Source organism: Lactuca serriola, chromosome 1 (genome assembly GCF_051521515.1).
Source record: "Lactuca serriola cultivar US96UC23 chromosome 1, Lser_US96UC23_V15, whole genome shotgun sequence".
Classification (NCBI taxonomy): domain Eukaryota; kingdom Viridiplantae; phylum Streptophyta; class Magnoliopsida; order Asterales; family Asteraceae; genus Lactuca; species Lactuca serriola.
In genome coordinates this window covers 148453823-148473556 of record NC_136408.1, presented here as the reverse complement: position 1 = coordinate 148473556, position 19734 = coordinate 148453823, and the positions used below count along the sequence as shown (strand labels likewise).

General features: G+C 35.8%; 1 protein-coding gene across 1 annotated transcript; it reads right to left on the bottom strand.

The window, feature by feature from the left end:
• Positions 1–10321: 10321 nt before the first annotated feature.
• On the bottom strand, positions 10322–18152 carry LOC145099715 (ubiquitin carboxyl-terminal hydrolase 24-like). Its single transcript, XM_079037240.1, has 7 exons — positions 17800–18152; positions 16776–17294; positions 15657–15838; positions 14249–14499; positions 12968–13110; positions 12016–12192; positions 10322–10818 (listed from the first exon to the last, which is right to left on the bottom strand). The coding sequence occupies exons 1-7, from the start codon at positions 17815–17817 to the stop codon at positions 10630–10632; spliced, it is 1479 nt and encodes a 492-aa protein (XP_078893366.1). The 5' UTR covers positions 17818–18152; the 3' UTR covers positions 10322–10629.
• Between the last annotated feature and the right edge of the window lie 1582 nt (positions 18153–19734).

Genomic DNA, 19734 nt, shown 5'->3' with positions numbered 1-19734 from the left:
TTCTGGTCCATGTGTCTCATGGGACTTCCGTCCCAACCCGGTAAACCTTCTGGTCCTACCCGTGTTGACCTTCCGGTCCATAACTCCCTGACCTTCCGGTCCATATCATAATGTCTTCCGACCCATATCAAACATAGCATATATGTCACATACATAGTGCATACGAAACAGACAACTCATACCATACAAAACATGCATCTCATAGCATACAAGACCTTCCGGTCACACATAGGTACCTTTCCAGGTACAGTATAGTGAGAAGACTCACCTCGTATCATGTCTAGAATCTCACGTGCTCGATATCTCTGAATCTCGAAACGACGACCTAGCCCCACCTAATCACAACAAATAATCATTCTAATTATTAATCGCTTCCAAGGCTATGCTACACCTTTTTCCACTATCCCACAGAAGGGTAAAAGACCATTTCACCCCTCCTTGACTCGAAAGTCCACATGTTGACCAAAACCCTAAAAGTCAACAAAAGTCAACAGCAAGCAGTATGCGGGGCGTACCAGCTCCTGTACGCGGGGCGTACCCTTGCATTCCAGAAACGGGGGACGTGACCCACTACGCGGCGCGTACTGGGATTACGCCCAGCGTACATCCCAGTTTCTTACTTTCCCATTCTAATGTCTTAAACGATTAAGACATAACCCCATATTCCAGATCTGGCCATTTTAATACTTCTTAATCCATAAAGTCGAAACCTTTAAGCCTTTGCATGGCTATAAAGGTTCCCCACACCTTCTAACACCTTCCCTTTCTCCACCAAAAGTCTAGATCTCATGCATGGCTCAACATTCACGTCCAAGATTGCATTTTTATGAACATACAACTCATATAGTCTTGGAACATGATAGATCTAGGCCAATGGAGACTATTTGCTCATAAAGTCTCCATCTTGGGACCAAAAACCCTAGAAATTGGTCCAAGAGGCACACCACACAAACTACAAGGCAAGCTCTGAACTTTTTACCTCAGGAAGAAGCTCCATCCTTTGTAGTCCTCAGATCCACACTTGTCCACCAACTTCTAGCCTCCACAATGGTCTCCTCTTCTCTTTCACCACCTTGAAATGGCACTTTGAAGCTTAGAATACTCACACCCAAGCTAAAAATGAAGGAAATGTTCTCTTAGGGTTTCTTTATGAAAGATGGTGGCTGAGGGACAAGACCATCTCATTCCTTTTATAGCCCTCAAGTCATACTAGGGTTTTGAGTCTGGGCCGGTTACGCCCGGCGTAACCTTAGGTACGCCCAGCGTACCCGGATGGAACCGTGTACAAAATAAGCGTGCGAGTACACGCAACATACTCCTTGTACGCGCAGCGTACTCCTTGTACGCCCAGCGTACTCACAAGCTTAACACTCAACACAAAGGACCCAATATGACAACTTGGAAAAGATGAAGGGTTAAATGGCTGAACCTGAATTTCGGGCTGTTACATAGCACTTCTTTGCCCGGGAATGGTCACCTGGAAAGCAAGAAGATAGAGAGATACATTTGGGGATTGACGCTCCCAACTCAAGGGAATGTCTTGGCTGCCAGGCCAGTCACTTTTGACAGCGCCAAGTGCCTGGCGTAGACTCTCATAGATCACGGGGTTGATCTGGATAAAGTAATAGCCGCTCCCGAACCAGCGAAAGGAAGTGGCGAGAAAAGAAAGTTTTGGAAGCAGCGAAAGCACCAGTCTTCGTAGGAGCCCTCCAAGAAACAGCAAACAGTGGCAGTCCACGCTACCACTACTCCTGTCGCTACCCCTGCAACTCAAGCACCAACCAGTGGATATGCTGGAAATTTGCCAAGGTGCGACAAGTGTAACTTTCATCATCATGGGCAGTGTCGCGAGATGTTATGCAAAAGCTATGGCAAGAAGGGACACACTGCTCAATTCTGCAAAACACCAGTCCAACCAACCAATCAGGCACCCGGAGCAGGTGTTGGTCAAGCCTGTTACGGTTGTGGGGAAGTCGGGCATTATAAGAGAAACTGCCCCACGGCAGCATCAACTGGAAACACAGGGAGAATACTAGCAATGGGGCAAGAGGAGGCAGTTTCCGACCCTACCGTTGTTATCGGTACGTTCCTCCTCGACAACTCTTATGCATGCATTCTTTTTGATTCTGGTGCGGAGAGAAGTTTTGTTAGTCATGTATTCAAGCATCTCCTCAAACGTAAACCACAACCCCTAACCGATACATTTACCGTCGAGATGGATAACGGTGAGAAAGAGAGCACTAACAACATATTCATCGGTTGTACCCTTACCCTAAACGATCATTCCTTTCCCATCGATCTTATGCCAGTATCTATAAAAAGCTTCGATGTTATCATTAGCATAGATTGGTTGAGCCCCAATCGTGCTGATATCCTTTGTTACGAACAAGCTATCCGTCTCAACCTTCCCTCTGGAGAAACCCTCATGATTTATGGCGATAAACTAAGTTCGAACCTTTGTATCATTTCGTGCATCAAAGCCCAAAAATTTCTGCGAAAGGAGTGTCATGCATTCCTAGCCCATGTTGTCAATGAAAAGCAGGAAGTTAAAGACCTCGAGAGCATCCCCGAAGACTGCAACTTTCCTGATGTGTTTCCTGAAGAGCTTCCGGGAATTCCTCATGAGCGCCAAGTCGAGTTTCCCATCGACTTAATCCCCGTAGCTACCCCCGTAGCTGAATCCCCATACCGGCTAGCACTAGCAGAAATGTAGGAGTTATCCAGCCAGCTCAATGAGCTGCTCAGCAAAGGATTCATCAGAACAAGTTCCTCACCCTAGGGAGCCTCGGTTTTATTTGTGAAAAAGAAGGATGGATCTTTTCGGATGTGCATCGACTACCACGAACTGAACAAACTCACCATCAAAAACCGTTATCCTCTTCCTCGGATTGATGACCTTTTCGACCAACTTAAAGGAGCCAGCTACTTCTCGAAAATAGACCTAAGATCAGGGTACCATCAGCTGCGAATCCACGAAAGTGATTCCTAAGACAGCATTCCGGACTCGATATGGTCACTACGAGTTCGTAGTAATGCCCTTCGGTCTAACCAATGCACCGGCGGTATTCATGGACCTGATGAATCGGGTGTTCCGTCCTTTCCTGGACAAGTTCGTTATTGTGTTCATCAACGATATACTTGTCTACTCCAGAAATAAGGAAGATCGCAAACAGCACTTGAGATTAGTGCTGGAAACTCTAAGAGCGGAGAAGCTATACGCGAAATTCTCCAAGTGCGAATTCTAGATTCAGAAAGTAACTTTCTTGGGTCACGTGGTAAGCGAGGAAGGCATACACATGGACCCATCTAAAATCAAAGCGATAGAGAACTAGTCAGCACCGAAGACGCCCACAGAAATCCATCAGTTCTTGGGTCTTGCTGGCTATTATCGCAGGTTCATCCAAAATTTCTCCATAATTGCCAAACCCTTAACCACTCTGACACAGAAAGGTGTACCCTTTTGTTGGAGTGAGAAATAAGACACTGCGTTCCAGACATTGAAGCAGGCCCTATGCAGCGCACCTATCCTGTCTCTGCCCGAAGGGACGGAGGACTTCGTTGTCTACTGTGATGTATCCAATCAGGGTTTAGGCTGTGTGCTTATGCAACGAGGAAAAGTTATTGCTTATGCCTCAAGACAGCTGAAGGCACACAAAGTCAATTATACAACTCACGACCTGGAGTTGAGAGCAGTGGTCTTCGTATTGAAAATATGGAGACATTACCTTTACAGAACCAAGTGCACGATCTTCACTGACCATAAAAGTCTGCAGCACATCTTCAACCAGAAGGAGTTGAACATGAGACAACGACGATGGGTAGAACTACTCTGTGATTATGGGTGTGAAATACGCTACCATCCCGGCAAGGACAATGTGGTAGCTCTCAGCCGTAAAGAGTACTCAGGTCGCAGTTTGAAAGCACTTACTATGACTATCCATTCCCACTTATCCGCATAAATCAAAAAGGCTCGGCTGGAAGCCCTACAACCAGAGAATGTGGCGGATGAAGCCTTGAGAGGAATGGAGAAAAACTTAGAGATCAAGAGAGACGGAGTATTTCATGAACAGGATCTGGACCCCAAAGTTCGGTGGATACAAAGAGGTTGTCATGAACGAAGCTCACAAGACCAGATACTCTATTCACCCAGGTTCGGATAAGATGTACCTTGATCTCAAGAAACTATATTGGTGGCCAAACATGAAAGCATAGATCGCTACCTTCGTGGGCAAGTGTCCGACTTGCACCAAGGTGAAGGTCGAAAATCAAAAGCCCTCAGGTTTGCTTCAACATCCGGAGATACCTGAGTGGAAGTGGGAGAGGGTTACCATGGATTTCATTACTAAATTACCCAAATCTCCGAGTGGGTACGACACCGTATGGGTAATAGTCGGTCAATTGACTAAATCCGCCCACTTCTTGCTAATCAAAGAAACATTCAAAATGGATAGGCTCACACGAATCTACATTCAAGAAATAGTTCGATTGCACGGAGTGCCTATATCCATTATCTCCGATCGAGATAGCAGGTTCACCTCTAGATTTTGGCAGTCCCTACAGAAAGCTCTTGGAACTAAGCAGGATATGAGTACAACTTACCATCTCCAGACAGACGGGCAGAGTGACAGAACCATCCAGACCTTGGAAGACATGTTGAGAGCATGTGTCATCGACTTCGGTAAATCATGGGACACCCATTTGCCCTTGGTTGAGTTCTTCTACAACAACAATTATCATACCAGTATCAAGGCTCCTTTCGAAGCCCTCTACAGCCGTAAGTGCAGATCCCTTTGTGTTGGGCTGAGATGGGCGACATGCAGCTAGCCAAGGGACAAGTCTGCGACAGCACTCTCACAGGCCCAGAGATCATTCCGCGAAACCACAGAAAAGATCGTACAAATCCGAGAACGACTGAAAGCCTCACGAGACAGACAAAAGAGTTACGCCAATAAACAACGAAAACCCTTGGAGTTCCAGGTTGGTGACCGTGTCTTGCTAAAGGTCTCACCCCAGAAAGGCATGATATGCTTTGGAAAGCATGGAAAGCTAAATCCAAGATACATAGGACCCTTCGAGATCATTGCTAGGATCGGTCCCGTAGCATACAAACCTCGTTTACCTCAAGAGCTTAGTAACATTCATCCTGTTTTCCACATTTTGAATCTTAAGAAATGCCTATCTGACGAAACCCTTGTGGTCCCTCTCGAAGAGATTGAAATCAACGAAAACCTGAACTTCATGGAAGAACCGATCGAAATAATGGACCGGGAGGTCAAGTGAACGAAACAAAGTCGCATCCCGATAGTGAAGGTTCGCTGGAATGCAAAGCGGGGACCCGAGTTCACTTGGGAGCGCGAGGATTCAATGAAACAGAAGTACCCCCATCTCTTTCCAAATCCATGATTTGTACCTTTATTCTTGAATTTCTGGACGAAATTCCGTCTAACAGGGGGATGATGTGACAACCCGAAACTTTTATTTTGTACGATTGGTAAACTTTATCAACATTGAACTCGATTTCATTACCTTTTAACGTCGTTTAAGGATTCGTTTAAGTGTTCTAAGCTTGAGTATAGCCGGGAATGAGATTAGGAATGAGTCAACAAGTCGTATAGAGACAAAACCGGGCCATACACCCTCTTGAGAGGCTTGTACGGCCACACACATGGGTGTGCGACCGCACACCCATCCTCCAGCCGCACACTCACCCTATATATAGAGGGTGACCCCCTTCACTCATTCCTTTCTTTTGGCTACACACTACTTTATCTCTCTAGTTTCTCTCTCTAGAATCCTCATCCAAGAACACTCCAAGGGCCTCGAAAACGTGAAGTACTACATCATTTAGCTTTTTATACTGGTAAGACACCTTGATCTAAGCCTAAAACTCTTCATGTTCTTCTTGTTCTTCATCACTTGAAGGTGTACGGCCGCACACCTTCATAAGGTGGCCGTACACCCCTCAAAAACCCTCCAAAGTGAGAGTTTGGCCCCCTATCTTCTAGTTGGACTTGGTACTGGCCTTAAAACACCTGAAAAATCGACTTTTGAACATAAATAAGGAGTGTACGGCCGCACACCCCTGTGTACGGCCGCACACACACTTTGTACGGTCGCACACACACAAAACCCTTGATTTTGTGTCCATACACCTCCCTCGTTTGATCATTTATGGCCCCGACACTTAGTACAAGCATTTCCAAGTCCTTAGGGTGGCTTCCCGTCATGTTTAGTCATGAAATACCCTAATCTAATACATATATGTGTTACTATATGTTAATAGGGATCACTTGCGTATGAAACATCAGTTGACTCTCAGCACTCATACCGATCGTACACTCGAATCCTACTTTAAACAGTAAGTTCATACCCCTACGCTTTTACAGATTTTAAAACATTTTCAAGAGGAATACAAGCCACACATAAAGGTTTTCACAACTTAAAAACTGATGCAATTACAACGATTTTACATCAAACATTTAGATATCTTATCCCTTTTGTATTATGCGGAGCATAAGGGACGTTTTCTAAACCTAATTGCATAGTTTTTCCGAACAGTACATGAACATAACAACCCAGTCAAACTATAATAGGTATAGTTTGGGGATTTCATTACCGATTTCATAGATTCAAACTCATAAACTATGACCGATTTAGTTTATCCATTACTACATACAGAAAACTAGAGTATCTTACTAAATAATTATTTTGCGTATAATTATTTATACTCTACACCGTTACAAACGATTTCGAACACAAGAACAACCGAACAACATGTAAACTAGTTAATACAGGATTGTGAGACCTATCTTCGTTATTCCCCTCGGGGTACCAGTAAATCCTCACCTTTAGTATAACCAGAGTCTCTTGGAGGGAGAGCGTGAAATTTGTGAATAGATCTATTCGGGACCGACAATCCTACACATGAACTGTTAGCTACAGTTAGGCGGGCACGCCTAGGGTGACGAATTTTGTAACCGTTCGACGCCTGAAGAAACGTCAAGGAGGTCATTAGTCATATTAGCATGGTTATATGACTCACAATAAGTATAAACTAACCTTTGTTTACGGGATTTCTTTCTTCAATAGTTTTATTTTAAGTAATAAAACTACTATACATACTAGTGGTAGCCAGGGTTTTCAAACAGATCGTACACTTCATACTGATGGTAGTAGGGTTTTCGAACAGAACATCCTATGCGTACTGGTGGTAGCCAGGGTTTTCGAATGGAACATACTTTTCATATAGTAATCAACAAACATGTTAGAAAATATTGGATTTTCTTGGAAAACATGCATACATATTTCAGAACTTGATAACAATGGTTTTCAATACAAACAACATTTAACTTATAATGAAAAGAAACCATTAGTACAAATTCAGTGACTAGTTTACAATAAAAAAACATGTTTATGAACTCACCATCTTTATGCTGATACATTTTCAAAACCGCTTGTATTCTCAGGGCAATGATAGACATGTACATTCACCAGTTTTTGGAGAAGACGGAGCATTTTTGGAGTCTCGTCTTTATCTTTTGCTATATACTGTTATGTACAGACTATGTTTTCAAACAGATGTAAATAATCATATTGTAATGTAATGGTTGTGTTTACTTTGATTGCTATGATACGATTGTTGTGATACTACGTATAACGTCACCCACCCCCGGACGTTTCCGCCGTTGTTTTCTAACGGTTCTGGGGTGTGACAGAATTATTGGTTCATGCTTTTAAAAGTTTTGTCGTATAGAATAATTATGCATCTTTTCACACAATTATGTAACAATCAAATAATTTAGGAACGAATAATGTCTTGTAATTTGGTATTGTGTCAATATGTAAGAAGGATTGCTACGCTACCCTTTGTCTTCTTTATATAGAACCTATTGTAAAATCATCGACCATTTATAATAAAAATATTGTTGTTATCAAATTTCTTCATCTCTCTTAATCTATTTCCGATTTTTTTAGCTTATCTCTTACATTCCTAGTTCTTTTCACTCACTTCATATTATATCCCTTATAGTATTTATAAAACAAACAAACAAACAAACAAAACAAAAAAAACTTTGAGAAGCTTCTGCATATTTGCTTCTCCGATCTTTCTCGTCAACACATAAAAGTGAAACCACTTGGATTGTACCTTCTTTGATGTATGATCTACTTGTTCCACCTTCTTATTGTTGGATAAGATATAACTGGTGCATGAACTTTAGATGTTAGATATGGTTAAACTGTTACCACCAAACTTGTGAGACTTTTCCTGCCAAGTCTCATTATATCTAGACTTTGACAATAAGTGAGGAGATTGGGCTAGACTTTGATAATAAGTGAAGAGATTAGGCTTTAACCAGTATCTTTAACACCTTTACCCCTCACTCCTCAGGACAAAGGAGAGCTATTTGTTAAAATTATCAACGTAATTACTTTATCAACATTAAAGTTGTATAATGTAAATTACATATACTAATAATGATTAAGTTAGATTATGGGAAATGGAGTGATCTACCACTTTTTGATTGTTTTTTTTAAACTAACTTGTTTGAACTTATTTTTTGAAAAATAATCATCTTCTCCGGAATGGACTATTCCGAACAGACGTGACCCGACCCGACCCATTCTAATTGGGTGTTGTGTGTGTGTGTGTATGTGTGTGTGTTGAGTTTGAACCGAATGATGAATTTGAGCTGTATCCTCTAATATATAGACTGGGGACTAGAACATGGGTTTGAGTCCAGGTGGGTCCGCTATACATGAACAAAAAGACTGATTTGAGAAAAGACTGATCCGCTCGAAATTGTCTGAGACGGGTCCGAAAAAAGAATACACCGTTTCGAGACCAGTCCCAAAAAACACTGGACCGTCTAAGACGATCGATGTGAGACCAGTACCAAAACCGGAAGCAAAAGTTAATCTACATATAATTGTGGGAAAATGACACAAATGCCCTACGAACTTTATAGGGTTTACCCCTTGACTCCCTAAAGTTTTTGCCGGACTTTATGGGCCCCTAAACTAGGATATGATCTGCTCTTTTAGTCCTTGTCAACCTCTAATAGCCGGTTCAGTGACCTTTTAGACAAAAAAAAAAAAAAAAAAAAAAAAAAACTCACATTGTGCCCTTATAAAACTAAAAAAAAAAAAAAGTTCAGGGATCAATTCGTAAAAAAAAAAAAAAAAAGATATCATTTTCTTCTAAAACCAATTCACACTCAATTCATATTGATCCCTGAACTTATTTTTATGGCTTTATAGGGGCACAATATAAGTTTTTTGATCTAAAAGTTTACTAAACTGACTATTACAGGTTGACAGGGACCAAAAGAACAGATCGTATACTAGTTTAGGGACGTATAAAGTATAACAAAAACTGTAGGGACTCAAGGGGTAAACCCTAGAAATTTCGTAGGACATTTGTGTCATTTTCACTATAATTTTTATGTTAGTTACACACTTTTTCAATTACATTACCGAGCTTCTTCCTCTTCATTATTATTTTTTTAAATATAGTGTATCATTCATGTCTCGAAGAATGAAAGCAAAAGTGTATATAATTTATGTTGATTACATATTTTTTAATAACATTACCAAACTTTTTCCTTTTTTCTTTTATTAAATTTTAATGTGTCATTTTTATTAAATCTTAACATATCATTTTGTTGCTAATCACTTGTTTGTTAACAGAATAATTTGAAACTAAAACCAAAAAAATGAAAAATATAGAACCCAAACTGAAAAACCCAGAAATCGAACCGAAAAAGGCACAATAACTATAAGACCAGACTGAAAAAGACTTGGACCATACCGATACCGAAACCAATACCAAAAGAACATGACACTGTCGAAACTAACCCAAGACTGGTGTAGGAACATCACTATGCAACTATAGGGTCCACCATAGTAGCATTAGGTGTGATTTATGTGTCTTGAATACAAAACTCGACAGCCAACGGTGTGGTTTGAATTTGGAAAATTGATTGAAACTTGAATGCTTTTATTAGATAAAAATAAATAAATAAATAAAAATGAATGACCCACTGAACTGAACACACTATGACATCTTTTTCATAATTTGTCCAAAAAATAATAAATTTACAAAAAGAATGATTTACAAATTGGTGATATGATTTTTACCTGATGAAAAATAAGCTACAATCAACCGAATTTAAGGTTTACTCTGTCTATATCACTAAAAACTCTTGGCACTCATGTTTAAGTTTTGTTTCATTGTTATGAAATTTTTTTTATTTACCGGAAAACCGGTATCTTCATTTAAAAAGTGGATAAACTTTACTAAACAGCAACCAAACACAAGAAGAAAAAAAACTAAAATGTTTAAATAACATGTAAATAAATAATCTTCCAATAATTCAAACCTCTCGAGACATAGAAGAAACGAATATACATAAATACTCTACATACAAAATAAACACCAAACCTCACCCGCAAAACCATATTTGGCTCACCAATCAACCAAACTCAAATCATTATAATTTCTCAACAAACTTCCGGTGATGACATCACTTTCCGGCAACAATTTCCGGCGGGCCATGATTAACGTCAAACGTGTTACCTTGTTGCAACCGAGTGGCACTATGATTAGAAATGACGATTGTACCCCTCTCGTTATACTCTTTTGTAGAAAAGGATATAGGCTTGGTCATGTAAGACCTTGTTTGTAGGGATTGCAGTGACAGAAGCATCATCAAATCGGAACCATTGATCTTTTGGGTAAAAAGCATCCGCTGTGTAATGGCCCTTGGATGCTTCCCTTCCATGGTGTGTCACTGAGGAAATGAGGGTGTATTTGCGACCCTGGATATTTGTCAAAAAATGTTAGATGCAAGAAATAGCAACGTACTTTCATTTATTTGATATTTCAAAGATAATATTATTCTAAATTCCCAATAAGAAAAAAAAAATGAAGTTACAATGATTGAATTAGGTGGATTTGTTAAGTATAGTGTCTTAATAAAAAAAAGGGTTAATCACATAACAGACCTTATATTTTGTGTTTTTTCCGGATTAAACCTAAATTTTATTTTTTCTTGAAAGAGACCTTGCATTTTTTTTTTTCATTTTTTCCGATATGGTTCTTTTAGTCATTTTTTTCCAAAAAAAAAAACTTGTAAAATGTGGGTTTTTTCGATAAAAACTAAAAAATGTTGAGGGTTTATTTGGAAACAATTAGAAGGTTGAGGGGTTTTTTTCGTAAAAAAAGACAGTTGAGGGTATTTTCAGAAAAAATGAAAAAAATAAAATAAAAGGTCTTTTTCAGGAAAATAAAAGTAAAATATGAGGTTTAATCCGGAAAAAAACACAAAATATAAGGTCTTTTATGAAATTAACCCATAAAAAATTGGGAATATATCAGGATGGAATTTTAAAATTACTAGATTATCCCTAGTTACCAGATTTGCCACAGATTGTTTTTAGAGAAATTGTCAGAAAAGCCCCAATATTTACGTTAAAGTTTCACTTTAGTCCCAAAAAAAATATTGAACACAAAAGTCCTGATTATTTCATTTTGGCTCAAATTAACAAAAAAGTCCTTTTTTTCTTTTCCCAGGAAATGGCATAATATCATGTAAAATCAAATAATCGGGACTTTTATGTTCAAAAAATAAACTTTGGGACTAAAGCGAAACTTTTCTGAAAATATTGGGACTTTTCTGACAATTTCCCTTGTTTTTAATGGTCTTTTATCATATATCATATAGTAATTATAAACTAGACATGCTGAGTAATAGTTAAATAACTATATTAAAAAATACGTATAGATAACTTTTAAATAGCATTCAAATATAATAAAAGTGAGAAACAATAAACAAAATACCTAAGTCCTAATCAATTAACAAATTATACCATATGAATGAATAACATTAATAATAGGACAAAAAACAAAATATCAATTGAATTTTCACTATTATCAATCTAGCCATTTTACCAATTTCTTTATGATACTTTTTGTCACCATTTTAATCAGTAGAAAAATAAAAAAAAAGGCATTACCTCTGTTGTTGGGGAAACAAGCAAATCACGACTCAATACCAATTCAAGTGGAAAACGAACAGATTTGTGTAGTTTTGTGCTTCCATTTGTTCCATAACCAAATCTCTTCAAATGCAATATCATTATCTTTGGAAGTGTCTGTAAGTTTACAGACTTTCTAGCTGTAACAACACCTGCCTGAAACACAATATCCATATGATGTTAATTTATCAACAATTTAAGTCCTTTATGTAATAAGCCAGAAAGATAACACTCATAGCTCATGAGAGTTAAGGTATTGTTTCTTTTTGGTTTAATATCCTAAAAGGCCTTATATATTTTGTTTTTTCCCAGATTAAACCTCAACTTTTTTTTTTTGAAGGGTTAATCTCATAGAAAAAACCGTATATTTTGTGTTTTTACCGGATTAAACCTCAACTTTTTTTTTCCTGAAAGACCTTGTATTTTTTTTTGAAAAAAACCCTCAACTTTGTCCTTTTTTCCGGAAAAACCCCTCGATTTTCTAACTGTTTATGAATAAATCCTCAACTTTTCTAGTTTTTCCCGAAAAACCCCACATTTTACAGCTTTTTTCAGAAAAAAATGACTAAAGGATCAAATCGGAAAAATGAAAAAACGCAAGGTCGTTTTCAGGAAAAAAATAAAGTTGAGGTTTAATCCGAAAAAAAAAAACACATTATATAAGGTCTTTTATAAGATTAACCCTTTTCTGAAAAATATTTTTTTTTTCCATTTTTTTTATATTCGACCTTTTAGCAGGTTTTTTCCAAAAAAAAATAAAGTTAAATGAGGGTTTTTTTGAAAAAAAAAAATTTTAAGTTGAGGGATTTTTCAGAAAAAAAATAAAAGATTTGAGGGTTTTTTGGGAAAAAATATATATAAGGACTTTTTCAGGAAAAAAATAAAGTTATTAAATAAGATTAAAGTGATGAAAGAAAACAAGAAATGATACCTTTCCAGATGTTGTTCTATATTCATCAAGTGTTTCAGGGATAGAATATAAACGAAGAGCATCTTCAATGGTGGCAACACCTTCATGAGAGATATCAAGATGGAGTAAAAGAAACGGTTGAACAGTGGCAGATGCTTTATTCCCTGTTAATTAAAACATTGTACGTGGTCATAAGGTGAAATACCTAAAGTACCCTTGGTAATAGAGAAACTTGAAAATACATGCATTCAAGGGTTGAAAAAACTTGGCTATGATATAAAATTTGATTTGGATTGTTGGATAAATAAAACCTCCAAATATGGTTTGTTAATAAAAACGTTGTAGATGATGACTCATAAAGTGAAATACCTAAAGTGCCCTTGGTAATAGAGAAACTTGAAAAAAACATGCATTCAAGGGTTGAAAAAACTCAGCTATGATATAAAATTTGATTTGGATTGTTTGATAAATAAAACCTCCAAATCTTGTTTGTTGATAAAAACATTGTAGATGATGACTCATAAAGTGAAATACCTGAAGTACCCTTGGTAATAGAGAAACTTGTAAAAACATGCATTCAAGGGTTGAAAAAACTTGGCTATGATATAAAATTTGATTTGGATTGTTGGTTAAATGAAACCTCCAAATCTGGTTTGTTAATAAAAACATTGTAGATGATGACTCATAAAGTGAAATACCTAAAGTACCCTTGGTACAAGAAACTTGAAAAAAAAATTTGGACAACAGTTTGTGTCATCAATAATTTGTAAAGATTAGTAACAGGTAAAAACAAGGATACTTTGGGTGGAATCCATCTAAAAATAAAGAAAACATTGCATTCAAAAATCTAAACAAATTATAAGTATTTATATTAATTTCATCCAAATACAAAGCAATTTTCAGTTCTACAATTCGGTAGATTGTAGAAGTAAAATATTGTAATAGAAAAAAAAAAAAAAAAAAAAAAAAAAAAAAGTACAATGCGATAATAAACTAATAAATGAAATTACATTGGTATTTCTTGCCTTATCCCGTTTTTTAACAACCCAAAATAAAAAGCTTATCTTTTTTACATTTTTTAACAACCCATAAATAAAAAAAGTAAAATTTGTAAATGGGTTGTTCATCATAACATAATCCAGAAGTTTCTTTACACATTTACATCCAAATTCATTTGTAGTTCATACAAATTATACAGATTGCTAAGTTTAGTGCTTTCTGTAATCAGAGTTTTATTAACTTTATTAACTTGGACTGATTTTTTTTAAAAATAAATAGAAACATAGGAATAAAATAAGATACCTCTTGCTTTAACAACACTTCTCAATTGGCCTCCAAAAATTGCACTAAGTTCTGAAGGAGCAAAGTTTTGTGTTCTTGTAACTGCAGATTTGTTCTTAGGGCCCACAGTTTCCCAATCATCATCTTCTACAGATGAAACAAGTGAAGATCCATTTCCATTTGCAGTTGATGAATATTGTCCTTCAAGTTTTAGTAATTCATCATGCATTTGATGCATAATGAAACTTAAAAACTCCTGTGCATCTTCTTGCCTAAAATTAAAATTCAGTTTCATTACATATAGCAGGAATCTAATCAATTTATCAATCTACATGTAAATCGATAAAAAAGGAAGATTCAGTGGTTAAATAAAATGAAAAGGTGAAAATACATTATGTTTTTCTGCATTTTGTAAAATTGGGTAACCATGAAAAATGGTTTTTTCAAAGGTTGAAAAAAGGTATAATGGTTTAATCTCTATAAGTTATAGTTAAGTGGCTAGATAAATAAAAAATGGTGAAAATATATTGTGCTTTTCTTTAATTTTCCCTCTTAGTAATTTAAACTGTTAGCATATAAACACAAAGACCTGTAAAAAAAAGTTTAAAATTCACTATTGTAACCCATTGTTCTATAAAAAAAATACATACATCATAGTACACTATAATAACTTCTCAATTTTTACTTGAGACACAAATTCAACAAGTTCACATTAAAAAAAATGATATGAAGAAATGATAAGATTAGGATTAAATGCAAGAAATGGACACATACTTCAATTAACTTGTTTAATCTAAGGTTTTTTTGGGTTAATCTCATAAAAGAAATTATATTTTGTGTTTTTCCCAAAAAAACCCTCAGTTTTTTCTTTTTTATCCGAAAAAAAACCTCAACTTTCTAACTGCTTCCAAATAAACCCTCCACTTTTTTATTTTTTCTCGAAAAAACCCTCACATTTTACAACTATTTTGGAAAAAAATGACTAAAAGCACCACAACAAAAAAAATGAAAAAATACAAGGTCTTTTTCAAGCAACAAATAAATTTAAGGTTTAATACAGAAAAAACACAAAATATAACGTCTTTTACGAGATTAACCCTTTAATCTAACATATAAGTTATTATAACTTCCAATTTTTAATAGTACAAATAATGTACTTTGAAAAAACTACTCAATTATAGCAAATAACATTCAAATACAAAGCAATTTCCACTACTATAATTTTGTAGAGTATCCCAATAACAAAAAGATTGAAAGTAAAATGTAACAATTAGGTTTTCTTTTTAAAGTTCAATGCCTTAATAAAAAAGTAAACTAAAATTACAATACTCTAACAGAAAAATAGGAGTAGAATACAATCAAACAACAATACACAAATAAAATAAAAAAGTATGTTGATATTTCTTACATATATACAATAAATACATACCTAGGCCTTCCTGAAATGCTATTAGGAACATCAGGAGTAAAATTCTTTAAAACAACTTCAAACATTGTAGGGCTGAAAGGTCTTCCAGTTTGCAGATTGTTCATATCCTTTGAGATTGTGCCAGCTGGCATCTTGAATTCAGAAATAAATTCCATAAAAGCAGCTAATGTTGGATACCCAGTCTACATATAATAACACAAGATAATATTTTTTAGCTATATAATGTAGGGGTAATTGTGTATTTTTATGTAATTATCCACATTTTCATCGATTTATGGGACAAAGTGACTTTTTTAGATGAAATATGCAACCATGTTTCATTCCATACATGTTTATTTATGCAACAATCATTTTTTTTAACATTTTATGTAACAATGTTGCAATTTTTTTATAAACACATGCAACTAACTGGAATCATGTAACAATGGTTCATGTTAATTATGTTACAAGTAAAATAGTACATTTTTTGGTTCTAAAGATGAAATATCAGTGTAAATTTTGTATAAAAAAACACTTTTTTGCATAAAGTGGGAAAAGGTAATAGATTGTTGCATAAGTTTTCACTAAGTTACCAAGTAAAGATTGCATCTTTTGGTTCTAAAATGAAAAATCATAGCATAATTTGGAATAAAGACTACTCTGTTGCAAAAATTGAAAGAAAAAAAAAAGGTGAACATTATTGCATGAACTTTCACCTTTTTTCCAATTTATGCAAATGACACAAACTTTGCAACAACATCTACACATTATTAATAGGTTACCAGTTCAATAATGCATCTTTTGGTTTTAAAACAAAAACATATATTCGTATAAAAAAACATTTGTTGCATAAAGAGGAAGAAGGTGAAACATTGTTGCATTAATTTTCACCTTCTCACCAACTTATGCAACAATCTTTCAAAAGGCTAAATTGGTTACAAGTAAAATACTGCATCTTTTGTCCCATATTTTGTACAAAAACCACTTTGTTGCATATATTAGAAAAGAGTCAAAACATTGTTGCATAAATAAACAATAAACACTACAATCTATTGATTGCATATCACAAAATATGTATCAACTATTAACACAATTTAGACATTGAAATCTATCAAATGCACTTATATATCAATAGCAAACCTTGTGAATATTTCGGGTGCTTATCCCCTGAAAGAGCTGAATAACTGGAGAACAGGACAAAAGAGCTTGTAGTGTAGCATTGAGAAAGCACATGTTCCCTAAGTTTACTAATCCACGAGGTAATAAACATATCTCTGAATCCTTTAAGTGGCCATTAAAAGTGTTATTCAATGTTTCTTCTTTCACACCCACAAAGCTTTGGATTTGGTTTTGTACTACATAAGCAGGGGTGTTTTTGGAAGGTATGTTTGAAGAACAATGATTAATATTTTCAACGGGTTTTTGCTTCATGTTGCCATTGTTACCATGTTGCACTCCATTTTCTTTTGGGTGTACTAAAGCTTCTGGCTTTTGATTACTGATTGCTTCACCATTGAAACTACCAAAAGATATTCCACTTGATATCTTTAATGAATCAAGATCTAGGGTTTTGTTTTTCACAGGCTTTTCAGTATTTTTGGAGGGCTTATTAAGCCATGATTTCACTTCATCTTCAGAGAATGATCCGAATAATAGTACCTTCAAAGTTAAAGAGAGAATCAAGAATTTTAACAACCAATGATGCAGCAATTGGTTAGATGCATTAAAAATGAGGGTTTAAGTATTGGTCAATATACTCTTCCATCATCCCAAAATAAGGGGAAGTGTTTAGAAATCACTCTCTGTTTTCAAATTTAAATACGTGTTGATAAAAAATCATCATGATAAACAACTACTATAGCAATTAATTGGGGCAACAAGTTAGTTAAATAGTCTCCCATAAGAAAAAGTCTCGGTTAATAAGAAAAAGAATGCCTTTGAAGTTTGAAATTTCACTAAGGTTTGACTATAAATACACCTTTTGAAATTGATGATGTGTAATACTCATAAGAACTTTCATCTGGGCAATCAAAATTGAGCAAAACATTCTAACGTCCATAAAATATCATCTAGCACAATTCACTATAGCTAAGTTTTCTCGAATCAGTTATAACAAGTAATACCCACATCACATAGACTTCCATTGCGATAGATTGATGTTTACCTGTGGTTGATCAGCCATGATGTGGTTCCGGTGTCAAATTCAAAGTGTTTTGCTTATGAATACGAGTACTATCAAAGACGTATAGAAGAACCCTATTGGAAAGAATCTAGAATTCAGTAGGATTTGAGTGGGAACGAGAGCACAGGTGTATGAAGAAACGCCAATGAGGGAAGACATGTAATTATAAGGTAAGAGAGAAGAGAACATTTAACAGAGGAAAAAGAGTGCGATCGCCGGCCTTGAAGGTGTCGGTGATGAGCCGAAAATCTGACCGATGAACGGCGCATCGACGGTGGGGAATAGAAGAGGCGGCCTGTGTTCCTCTGCTTATTATATGGTTTTTGTAGGTTTAGGTTTCCTCTTTTCTTCCTTATTATTTCCTTCCCTTTTACTTCTTTCAATAATAGCATTTATGGTCCTTGTAGTTTTGCTACTTATATGATATATATATATATATATATATATATATATATATATATATATATATATATATATATATATATATATATATATATATATATATATATATATATATATACTAGTCGTTTACCCGCGCAAAGCGGCGGGCGATGAATAATTTGTTTCGACAATTAGTTCTTTTTGGTGCAAACATGCTTTAACAATATATTTCATTCGCAATCATGTTATATTTCAAATAACATAAGACATAAATATATGTTATATTTCAAGGAACACAAGATATATAAATATTTCTATTGCTTGACATGCACCTGATAGCAAATCTTTGGCATGTTCTTTGTTGAGACTTCAAAGATCTAAGAGGCAGGCTCCATAAGGAAATTGTTGCAATTCCTCGTAATCTCTTCATTTTCATTCCTATTTATTCCTTGTTAAAAAAATGATGATAAGAGAAATAATAGCCAAAGACAGAGTAGATCCAACAGTTAGGATTTCAAAGTGAAAGAGATGCATGGATCTTCAACTCAAAACATGGATCTAAGTCCTACTGGAACTCACAGTTAAACAAACACTTAGAGAGTTGGGTTTTTGAAAGATAGATACATTGGCGTTTGTGTTTCAGATAGTGGTAGTTGCCGGAAACAAGGATGAAACAAATACGTACATATAACTAATTTCAGATTAATCTCACAAATTAACTCTTCAGCTAATAATATCTCGTTCCAACAAAATAATCATATATGCGTTTCTTTGATGCATAAGTTATTATACCAAAAGATATAAATAACATATTCATTTATAAGCTAATTGGAAATTTATAATGCTTATCTAATAGGAAGTTGACGACACTTGCTAAAAAATCAGAAGTAGAATAGAAAACAAAATCAAAATTAGAAGTTGTATTGATAATTGAAAATAAGAAAACTATCAGGAACCAATGTTGTCTTTGACAGAACCCTGATTTTCCATTGTTGTCTTTAATTTTTTTTTTTTGTAGCTTTTCTTTAGTGGCGACCTCCGCACACCTCCCCCCTTTAGACCCGTTATCTTCTCTTGGATCCAAAACCCGTTCTAGACCTGATTAAAAAAAATATATGTTAAACACCCTTTGAAGCACTTGATCGAATAGATAGAGTGCAAAATATATTTACCATGATCCCTAACTACAAACTATTGTCAATTTACCTGTTATAACACTATAATGTATGGGAAATGTTTTTGCAGGATCGAAGTCATATCAGTTGGACCAAAGACGATTAGTAGCGATGGTGGACATAAGGAGGAAGAACGGCTTTTTGAAGATAAGGGGGGGGGGGGGGGGGGTGAACGAAGCAAGCAATACTGGGTCTAGCTTTAAGGTAGGATGGTACGATGCAGGCGATTGTGGATGGTTGTAGGTGGAAGGAAGACGTTGGTAATATTAGGGCCAAGGGTGTGATGTCGTCTGATAAATGATGATGGATGCTTAATAGCGACGGTATGGTGGTGACTGTTGAATTGCTAGGACGACGCTGT

What these genes read in the sequence shown, in the direction of transcription:
- LOC145099715 (XM_079037240.1), bottom strand. An exon ending in AGCATTTCAGGAAGGCCTAG is followed by an intron (nt 14,500 to 15,656) that starts GTATGTATTTAT and finishes TTTTAATTTTAG; the next exon opens with GCAAGAAGATGCACAGGAGT. An exon ending in ATAGAACAACATCTGGAAAG is followed by an intron (nt 12,193 to 12,967) that starts GTATCATTTCTT and finishes ATTGTGTTTCAG; the next exon opens with GCAGGTGTTGTTACAGCTAG.